General features: G+C 45.6%; 1 protein-coding gene across 1 annotated transcript; it reads right to left on the bottom strand.

The window, feature by feature from the left end:
- Positions 1–8,791: 8,791 nt before the first annotated feature.
- On the bottom strand, positions 8,792–11,151 carry LOC311108842 (small ribosomal subunit protein uS14). Its single transcript, XM_084151606.1, has 3 exons — positions 11,059–11,151; positions 10,535–10,634; positions 8,792–8,890 (listed from the first exon to the last, which is right to left on the bottom strand). Exons 1-3 carry the CDS (start codon positions 11,118–11,120, stop codon positions 8,882–8,884), a joined length of 171 nt encoding a protein of 56 aa, XP_084007732.1. The 5' UTR covers positions 11,121–11,151; the 3' UTR covers positions 8,792–8,881.
- Between the last annotated feature and the right edge of the window lie 111 nt (positions 11,152–11,262).

Genomic DNA, 11,262 nt, shown 5'->3' with positions numbered 1-11,262 from the left:
TTCACTTCGGCTCCGGTGCTGGTGCACCCGGACCCCGCTTTAGCATTCCAGGTAGAGGTGGACGCGTCAGAGGCCGGTATTGGGGCAGTACTGTCGCAACGCTCCGGCACGCCTCCTAAGCTCCGTCCCTGCGCTTTTTATTCTAAAAAGCTCAGCCCGGCGGAGTGTAATTATGACGTAGGGGACAGGGAGCTGTTAGCCGTGGTTCAAGCCCTAAAAGTGTGGAGGCATTGGCTTGAGGGGGCTCAACACCCTTTTCTCATTCTGACTGACCATCGTAACCTGGAGTACATCCGGGCAGCTAGGAGATTGAACCCTCGTCAGGCCAGGTGGAACATGTTCCTGACCCGGTTCGTTTTTAAGATCACTTACATCCCAGGGTCCCAGAACGGTAAGGCAGACGCCCTGTCCCGGCGGTATGACACAGAGGAGAGGTCCATTGAGCCCACTCCCATACTGCCGGAGTCTTGTCTGGTGGCACCGGTGGTATGGGAGGTCGATGCGGAAATTGAGCGGGCGTTACGCACCGACCCTACTCCCCCAGAGTGTCCAGTGGGTCGGACGTACGTGCCACTCGAGGTCCGTGATCATCTAATTTATTGGGCTCATACGTCACCCTCCTCTGGACATCCAGGTATTGGCCGGACAGTGCACTGCCTTAGTGTTAAGTACTGGTGGCCAACATTGGCTAGGGACGTGAGGGTTTATGTCTCCTCCTGCTCGGTGTGCGCTCAGCGTAAGGCGCCTAGACACCTGCCCAGGGGGAAGTTACAACCCCTGCCCGTTCCACAACGGCCGTGGTCTCACCTCTCGGTGGACTTTGTCACGGACCTTCCCCCCTCTCAGGGGAATACCACTATTCTGGTCGTTGTGGATCGGTTCTCTAAGGCCTGTCGTCTCATTCCAATGCCGGGTCTCCCTACTGCCCTACAGACCGCTGAGGCTTTGTTCACCCACGTCTTCCAGCACTACGGGGTTCCCGAGGATATAGTGTCTGATCGGGGTCCCCAATTCACCTCTAGAGTCTGGAGGGCGTTCATGGAACGCTTGGGGGTCTCGGTTAGCCTTACCTCGGGTTACCACCCTGAGAGTAATGGGCAGGTGGAGAGAGTGAACCAGGATGTGGGTAGGTTTCTGAGATCCTATTGCCAGGGCTGGCCGGAGGAGTGGTCGGGGTATATCCCCTGGGCAGAGATGGCTCAGAACTCTCTCCGCCACTCCTCTACTAACCTGACCCCTTTTCAGTGCGTGTTAGGTTATCAGCCGGTTCTGGCACCATGGCATCAGAGCCAGATCGAGGCTCCTGCGGTGGATGAGTGGTTTCGGCGCTCGGAGGAGACGTGGAACGCTGCACACGTACATCTGCAGCGGGCCATCCGCAGGCAGAAGGCGAGCGCCGATCTCCACCGCAGTGAGGGTCCAGTCTACGCCCCTGGAGATTGAGTCTGGCTCTCGACTCGAAACCTGCCCCTTCGCCTTCGCTGTCTCTCCTCAGGCCGGTGGTAGCTGGTCCACTCCAGGAGAGTGAGATAAGAGAGACCCCTCCGCCCCCACTGGACATCGAGGGGGCTCCGGCGTACTCAGTCCGGTCCATCGTGGATTCGAGACGTCGGATGGGGGGTCTACAATATCTCGTGGAGTGGGAGGGGTACGGTCCGGAGGAACGGTGCTGGGTGCCTAGGAGGGACATTTTAGATCCATCCCTCCTGACTGAGTTCCACCGTAGTCATCCTACGCGCCCTGCTCCACGTCCTCCTGACCGTCCCCGAGGCCGGGGTCGGCGCACGGCTGGAGCCGCGCGTCAAGGGGGGGGGTACTGTCACGAATTCCGCCGAGACTGCTCCTCCTCCTTGTTCGGGCAGGCTTCGGCGTTCGTCGTCCCCGGAGTACTAGCTGCTACCGTTTGATGTTCTCTATGTTTGTTTGGTTTTGTCTGGTTGGTGCACCTGTTTCATATCATGTATTGATTATGTCACCTATAAGTTTCCTTTGGTTTTGTTGGTAGTTGTGTGTTGTTGTACGCCTGTCCGTTGGTGTAGGCTTATTGTTTTCTTGTTATTCGTGCTTTACGCACTTTACGCACTGTTTGCATAATCGCTCGCCTCCTGTTTGTTGAGGCCCGTTGGTTTTTGTATTTTGCCTCTGTGACTATTAAAGTCGGATCGACTAAGCTTCTGTGTCCTGCGCCTGACTCCAACACCGCATCCACATCAGCCATTGACAGATATTCACACTTCTGACAGAGAAGTAAAGGAAGGAGAACAAGTGTAATTCCGCTGTTTCTCAGCATTCTGTTTCTTCTAAAAATGGAACAATCTCTGAATCCTTTGCAGAATTCAAGCAATAGTGGTGACAGTTCATTTTCTGTCCTGAATTAGAAGTTAGAGCTACATACATTTTTTAACTTTGAAATTAATGAAATATAGCCATTGATTCTCGAACAATATAACTTATAAATATCTCAAGTTTAGTTCAACTGTCTTACCCCATCAGAACCAAACATGTGTTTGTTTTGACAGTCTTTTTTTGTAAACCATATAACAAACACTGTATAGGTTCAAAACATGGTTAAAACTATCCTTTGGATCTCATGTATGGTCAATCCTTGCATCCTCTGTTTAGGAATTTGAGAATGGTAACATTTCTCCAGCCCCATCACTCAGCTGTTTAGCAAAAAAAGTGTTGGGGCGGCCATTTTGTTGTCATTTGAATCTCGGCTAGCACAAACTGCTAGCATTGACATGTGAATGGAGAATGGCAATAAAAGGCCGCTGACAAGGCACCGGCACAGTCACAGACATCACTATAAACCAGAGACAGCGGGAGATATTAAACACTGTAAATGTGTGGGCAGCAGAAACCTTAAACACTGGTTGAATCAACGCTGTTTCCACGTCATTTAAATGAAATTATGTTAAACCAACATGGAATGGACGTTGAATTGACGTCTGTGCCCAGTGGGACGTGTCTTGCTGTTGTATATGTTTCCAGTCGTAATTCAGCCATAGCAATTATCATGTGAATCAGTTATGCACTCAAGGCTGGAAATACTTTGTGAGCATAATACCTTGCGGGCCATCAGGAGTCATGGCATTCCAATGAGTCAGGTCATCCTGTGTCTGGTAGATGTAAAGCCCACACACGCCCTCACTCCCACCACTACAGTCCCTGGCAATGTTCCCTGAAATGTTTTTCGACACGGAGCAAATTTCAGGTCTGCTGAGCGCAAACTTGAACGTTGTGAAAATTCTGTGCAACTTCCAGCGGGTGTTTACTGTGAACACTGAGGCTGTACCCACTTTAAGTTACAGTTTTAAAAGTGGTCAAGTAGGCTACTGTGGCTATTTGATCATAATGTAGGCCTATCAGAGTGGCCTACCATAAAAAAATGGAGAAAATGCATCCCATAACATTTGAACATGGAAATAGCTGTTCTATCATTCAGTCTACAGTAGCAGCCAATGTGTGGTGTTCAATGTAGGCCTGCATTCCATAAGACTTTTGAAAAAAACATGCAGGGCTTGACATTAACCTTTATCAACTCAGACAAGGAGGTGACTGAAAATGTTGTTGTGTTGTTTGATGCAAGAAACCACTTACAAATAAAGTGCATTATTATTCCCATACCATTATTACAGAGAATCAGACAAATTATGCTACCCTCTGCCTATTGGCTACTTAGCTTATTCAAGCCTGCCTCAAATACAACACTGCCCTTTTAAGACAAAAAAAGCTCTTTACCTGACTTGCTTTTCAAAGATGTCTAGAAATGTACACGTTTTGTGCTCTTGAAGGAAGCATTCCCTCCCCTATTGCCGACTACAAATGATCTATAACTGGGCTAATAACTCACTAATTAGCAAAGGATATGAACAAAAGGTGCACACGTGGCTACATGCAGCTCTTGCTTTGATCTCAAAACAAGCGCATCTACTCACGACCGCTCATGCTGTAAACACAGCTCAATCCAAAGTAAATGGTACAGATCCATATATGGCAACAGTCTATTTGCATATAGGCCTACTGCAGCTCTGATTGGTTATGCCGCACGATCTGTGTAGAGTATGGGCCGAGTCGTGCATGTCAATGCAATAAAATCCTACTCCGATGCGTTCTGCCTACAACAAAATCTCTGATATTTCCTCTGAGCGGTGGTCTGGGGGAGCTGTGTGGCAGTCTCGGGGTTAATGCGCGCAGCTCAGAGGGAACATTGGTCCCTCGGTACATATAGGTTTAATGTCAAAGTGACATGTAAACCATGTTCAATCTTAAATGTCACTCTCAGGCTGTCTTAAAGGTTCATAAAGGAGGAATTAATGTTAAAATGTGAGCAGAGGTTACATTCAGGTCGATACACAGAGATTCAAAAGGCTAACATCAAAAACAATGTCAAGAGGAATTCACAAGAGGAATATAGAATTCCCACTATATGGTTATTGGTAGGTAGAACCTTCTATTAGGCTATGTAAAAGACATCTCTGGTAGTAGGCCTAAAGATAGGGGATATTCAGGTTGTAATACAATACAAAAGGTTAAAAACATCAAAACCAATTGCCAAGAGGGATTCACTGACACTAAGGTATATAAATGGTTATAGGTTAGTTTCATGTGGAACTAAACATGACATTAAACACCAAGCATGTAGCATATTGATATGCTTCACACACATCATCTGGCCAATAGCAGTAATAGCTCTAGCTGGTTTACATTAAGGTATATGGTATGGTTATCCATCCATGGCCAGTAACACAGAAATAAACTACAGAGAGAGCTGGCAGAGTACCACATGCTCCCAGGCAGCCTCGGGACGATGATCGGACTCAGATGGGACCATGTGCTGTGACACCATTTCTGTGCATATTGTTAAATGTCCCTTCTTGATATTTTCCATTTAAGAGTAATTCCACTGTTCATGAGGGTTTAAGCGTGAGGTTATGTAGCACATTCAGAGAACAAGTCACCCTGTTACGCCCTCTCTCTCTCTCTCCCTATTCCTCTAACCAGCTTTCTCTTGTAGAGACACTCTAAATGGCAAATGTCTCTCCCATGACCCCTTCCCTCTCTCTGTGAATTGCATCTTAAATAAAGGTTAAATTAAAAAAATCTCTATCTGGCTGTCTCCAAATCAAACTGAAGAATGCATGACCAGGTTTATAGTTTCTATTTGGATAGACGGCAATGCTCTACATCGCCACTCTCTGTGTCTTCTTCTGTCTAGTCTAATCCATTTGTAACCATAGCTCATACTGCTTTGACTTCACATTCTCTCACACACACCTTCAGACATATATGAATGCGCACACACACAAATTTACATCACAGTGGCATCAGATAAGACACGCACCATCAGTGATAGATTCATTTCATCATGAATGTCCACCCTTTAACTACTCCCCTCCTGCTTGTTTGGTGTTGGCTGCCTCCCCACCAAGCCCCCCCCCCCCCTTCCCCGCAGTCTCACCCCTTGGCTCCCGTACTGCGCCACACTTCAAATGGCACATGGGGTGCTCTGTCGTAGCCGGCCGCGACCGGGAGACCCATGGGGCGGCGCACAATTGGCCCAGCGTCGTCCAGGGAAGGGGAGGGAATGGCCGGCAGGGATGTAGCTCAGTTGGTAGAGCATGGTGTTTGCAACGCCAGGGTTGTGGGTTCGATTCCCACGGGGAAGTATGAAAAAAAATAATGTATGCACTCACTAACTGTAAGTCGCTCTGGATAAGAGTGTCTGCTAAATGACTAAAATGTCAATGTAATTAGCGATGACCCAGTTGACAGCCTTATCAAGGCATCAAGGCTGACTCTTACCAGTCTGCATTTGCATCTCTTTCTTAACAGTGGGTAGAAAGCCTCTTCCCAGGGAGCTGGGCAGGCCCGCCGTCGACTCGCTCTTTGAATGTTCCAAGCCTCTTGTCTTGATTTGTTGGGTTTCAGCTGTGGTCCACCGCTGCCCCCTCAGGTGGAGCATTGTATTGCAGTCAGCCTTTGAATGAGAATTCAACTCATTATGGTTGCAGCAAGAGAGAGAGAAGCACACACTGTCCTAAAATGTGCATATTCTGTGAAGGATAAATACAGTGGTAGAGCAAAGCTATGGATGATCTACTGAGTTAGATCAACAAGAATAGCAATACTAGACCCACTCAACAGACAGACAGTGCCGGTGAGAGGTATCTTGAGATGGAATATGACTACACACAGTAAACATAAACACGCTGCATAACCCTATCTAGTGTTTGAATATGACATTACTTAATTGAGTCTGTGGTGGAATGATAAATGGTCTTTAGTTTGAGATATTTCCCTTAGGAACTCTCATTGGGGGACTAAAATACGTACTCCTGAGTGGCGCAGTGGTCTAAGGCACTGCATCGCAGTGCTAACTGTGCCACTAGAGATCCTGGTTCAAATCCAGGCTCTGTCGCAGCCGGCCGCGACCGGGAGACTCATGGGCGGTGCACAATTGGCCCAGCGTCGTCCAGGGTAGGGGAGGGAATGGCCGGCAGGGATGTAGCTCAGTTGATAGAGCATGGCGTTTGCAACGCCAGGGTTGTGGGTTCGATTCCCACGGGGGGCCAGTATAAAAAAATATCTATATACTAACTGTAAGTCGCTCTGGATAAGAGTGTCTGCTAAATGAGTAAAAATGTAAAATGGCTGAAAAGGTTTGATGGAGCCCACTTGTGTATTGACTGTATTCTGCATTTTTACCCACGGGTCTGTATGCACTTTTAACCTCCATGAAATAATTAACATGTCTTTTGGCTAGTTGAAGGTTTTTAAAGTGAAATCTGATTTATTCTGATTATACCTTTTTGTTTTTACTAAAGTACTCTCTTTTTTATCAGTTCTGGCATTGATTCTGATCTTCACCAAATATTGGGGATACAGACTGACAGTCAGGGAGCTGTGGAAAAGCTTAAATGAGAATGGCGATCAGCCGTTCATTCCCTCACATCCCTACAGAGGCCCCTCTCAGTGAAAAGTGCCTCTTTGTGTGCTAGCAGCTGAGAACAGGTAAACCCTGTGGAACGTTTCCATGCAAACCGAGCCACGAAACATTCTAAATTAATTAATTAACCTGTACTCACTGAGATGGGAAAGCTGCAGCGTGTGCCTGGCAGTCAAAACACTGCAGCAAGAGAAGGGTCCCCAGCGCACCTCCACAACAACCACAACTGCGGGTTTACTTTAAATCGAATAGACCACTTTAGCTAGTGTGCAAGGAGTATAGGCCTACACATGCAAGCAGGCACTTACACACATCTACGCAAACCGCAGGGACACGCTCACACACATATACCCACAGGCACACAAACACACTCCCCTTGACATTATAAATTCTTGTGGTAATCTGGAAAGTGCACCTTCACCCTGCCCTACCTTTGTACCTCTTCCTTAAATGGAGAGAAGCTACTGCTCATTACACACACACTCCTTCCCTTTGTACCTCTTTCAGGAAGGATGGAGAGGCTCTCTCTCGTTATCATTGTTCCAGTGTCACAGAGAAGGAAGAGAAGCTCCTCATCAAACTGTAGCCTGAAACCTCACTGCTGCCTCTCCTATCGGGACCTGACCCCAAGCCAGGGGAAGTGGAGAACTTCAATACAGCACTTTTCTAATGAACTGGAGTTATTTTATTAAATGCAGATGAGGGAAAAGGGTTAACATTTTGACATGTGATGGGTCATGAACAATGTGGAATAGTAATTACATGTTATATAGGCTAGTGTGTTGATTTCCTTTCTGTATAGCAGTTTATTTTTTAGAGCTTCTCTGCCATCTGGTGGGCAAGTCACCTTCCTACAAAGACTGAATTCTACATCAAACCAGACATAACGACTCAACATAGTTGAGCATTTGCTCCTCTCATATAAGCAAATTGCTTCAGAAGTGAGTATTCATTTTGCAATGCAACAGAGACAGCATAAGAGCGCACAAATGTCAGTGAATGTCCAGTTTACCACATCCTTTATGTACGGTCTATGCTTCTATCCTGATTAGGCTAGTTATTTTGCAAAAAGGATAAATTAATGATTATCACATACACTACAAAGACGACTTTGTCAATCTCCTGTTGTATAGAATCTTACTCAGTGTATGATGGACAACAATCATTCTTTGTATCCAATTCTCTCCTTCCAGCCAGTGTTCCCTTAACCCTCAATTGATTTGAAAAGAAATTACCTCTGTCTTGTGTACAATTCAGGGGATATTGGGACACACCCATTCATTGTGGCAAGGATAAGAGTTTGTGGTTTTCCGAGTGTATCACACATCAGTCGTTTGCTACCTACCAGGATCAAATGCACTTTGCGCACCAACCAGTAAACATGGATTTCAGTTTTCCAACCCAGAATGACAGACGTACACATTTATGTTTTAAACCTGTCAGATTACATAATTGATTTATCAAGTGCTGGTATACAACCTAGAAGTGACTACTTGCAGCAGCCCCATTTGAGTTTTCAGAAATATGTTTCAAAGCTCTACCACAACATGTCACAATAGCAGCAAGATATCAAATTTACCAATCAAATATTTGAACTTCGATAGCAGTTGACAATCTGGGTATAGGCTTAACAAAAATTGTCAGTATTTAGGACTCAAGAGTATATCTCAGGAGCGTAAACACTACATTGTGCACGCAACAGTGAAAGTAGCCATTACTAAAGTTTCAATAACAAATCCATACAATAAATAGATTTACTGTAATCAAATTAGTTCATTATCTAACAGATGGGAATCAGTTTGCATATCATGCAGAACATCAAAATAAGACAAGACCAATATGTAGGACAAAAGAAAGCATTTATTTTCATTGCTGGACCATCCCGTTCTCAGCTGGTTTGACCTCCTGGGGAACCTTTAGCATCCAATGCATTTAGTCCAGCTGTGAAAAAAGCAATTTCAGGGTTAGACTCATGTAGTACAGAATTACAACTACCCAACTTAACTGTCAAGAGAATGGTATTGTAGAATACATTAGGAACATAACCTATTGATTATATTCTGAATAAAACGAAGTATCTAGCATTCGGAAAGCATTCAGACCCCTTGACTTTAAAACATTTGTTTTTTACGTTACAGCCTTATTCTAAAATGGATTACATTGTTCCCCCCCCCCCCCCCTCAAACTACACACAATACCCCATAATGACAAAGCAAAAACAGGGCAAATTTTTTTTGCACATTTCTTGAAAAGATAAAACTGAATTAAATTTACATAAGAATTCAGACCCTTCACTCAGTACTTCCTTGAAGCACCTTTGCCTGCGATTACAGCCTCAAGTCTTCTTGGGTATGAAGCTACATGCTTGGCACCTGTATTTGGGGAGTTTTTCCCCATTCTTCTCTGCAGATCCTCTCAAGCTGTCAGGACGGATGGGGAGCGTCACTGCACAGCTTTTTTCAGGTCTCTCCAGAGATGTTCGATCAGGTTCAAGTCCTGGCTCTGGCTGGGCCACTCAAGGACATTCAGAGACTTGTCCCGAAGCCACTCCTGCATTGTCTTGGCTGTGTGCTTAGGGTCGTTGTCCTGTTGGAAGGTGAACCTTCTCCCCCAGTCTGAGGTCCTGAGCAAGTTTTCATCAAGGATCTCTGTACATTGCTCCGTTCATCTTTCCCTCGATCCTGACTAGTCTCCCTGCCACTGAAAAACATCCCCACAGCATGATGCTGCCACCACCATGCTTCACCATAGGGATGGTGCCAGGTATCCTCCAGACATGATGCTTGGCATTCAGGCCAAAGAGTTCAATCTTGTTTCTCATGGTCTGAGAGACTTTAGGTGCCTTTTGGCAAACTCCAAGCAGGCTTTCATGTGCCTTTTACTGAGGAGTGGCTTCCTTCAGGCCACTATCATAAAGGCCTAATTCGGCAGTGATGCAGAGATGGGAGAACCTTCCAGAAGGACAACCATCTCCACAGAGGAACTCTGGAGCTCTGTCAGAGTGACCATCGGGTTCTAGGTCACCTCCCTGACCAATGGCCTTCTCCCCCGATTGCTCAGTTTGGAAAGGGCGGCCAGCTCTAGTAAGCTCTGTGTTTCCAAACTTCTTCCATTTAAGAATGATGGAGGCCACAGTGTTCTTGGGGACCTTCAATGCTGCAGAAATTTTTTTTTGGTACCCTTCCCCAGATCTGTGCCTCGACACAATCCTGTCTCGGAGCTCCACGGACAATCGAGTCTCATAGCAAAGAGTCTGAATACTTATGCAAATAAGGTATGAGGTTTTTTTTGTACCAAAACAAATCTGTTTGCGCTTTGTCATTATGGGGTATTGTGGGGTAGATTGAGAAAAACATTTAATTTAATCAATTTTAGAATAAGGCTGTAACTTAAAATGTGTTAAAAGGGAAGTGGTCTGAACACATTCCGAATGCACTGTAACTACCCCATGTTTGGTAAACCACCTGTACTGTGCATTCCGAAGCAGGAATTCCTTTATCCTCGACGTTAGCATTTTTCAACAATGTCAGCAACTAGCCAACGGTGACTTACAGTTGATATAAAGAGTACAAAGCAACTACTTGCCTTGACAAAGCCAATGTCATTCGCGTACTGCCTGAAGCACTGGCGGCACATGTTGAGCCCGTATTTACGGATCAAACCGTGTCTGTTCGAGCATACCCGGCTGGAAATCAAAGAATGTAAATGTTAGACAAACATGATGAATATGATTTAATAAAAAATGCCCAGCAAGTTGAAGCTCATTCAAAATTAGCCAGCTAACGTTCCCTAGCTAACAAGTGTTCGCAGCAGATAAACCTGCAACATTCACATTGAGTGGTATATTGACGGCTCAAAATAATTAAATTTTCACTAGCCACGTCACTGTACTTGATTACATAGTACTAGAAGTTGCAAACAGCCAACGTTAACATGCGCGAAGAATGTGAGGCCCGGGCCCAGCGTTGCTGCACATCAGCCGCCATATTAGCTCGAACTAAGTCTTCATGTGGTTCGAATTGTACACCAAGAATTTTGGTTCCTGAAAATCTGACGGACTCTGAAATTCACTATAAAGAAAATAATAATAAATACTGAACATGACTGACCAGGATCGGGATCCCTGACCGAATTTTCTGGGGTGACTCCAATAGAGCTGCTGATGACCCATCTTGTCTCTTTCGCTCGGATGTCAGAAAGGAAGGAAGTATGGTGCGCATGCGCAAATAAAACTATTGCGCTGGGCTTCTTCCGCCCACAATGCATAGTGGGAAACATCGCGTTGCGTTCTTCTTGTAGTATACCACTAGATA

The sequence above is a fragment of the Coregonus lavaretus genome (genome assembly GCF_964263955.1).
Source record: "Coregonus lavaretus genome assembly, chromosome: 33".
In the NCBI taxonomy this organism is placed as follows: domain Eukaryota; kingdom Metazoa; phylum Chordata; class Actinopteri; order Salmoniformes; family Salmonidae; genus Coregonus; species Coregonus lavaretus.
The sequence above is the reverse complement of the archived record's forward strand: the minus strand, read 5'-3'. Positions and strand labels throughout refer to the sequence as shown.

Excerpts from the sequence above, each read along its gene's own strand:
- LOC311108842 (XM_084151606.1), bottom strand. The coding sequence starts at position 11,120 with ATGGGTCATCAGCAGCTCTATTGGAGTCACCCCAGAAAATTCGGTCAG. Across the intron at positions 10,635-11,058 it reads GGTCAGGGATCCCGATCCTG|CCGGGTATGCTCGAACAGAC; the intron begins GTCAGTCATGTT and ends TTTGATTTCCAG.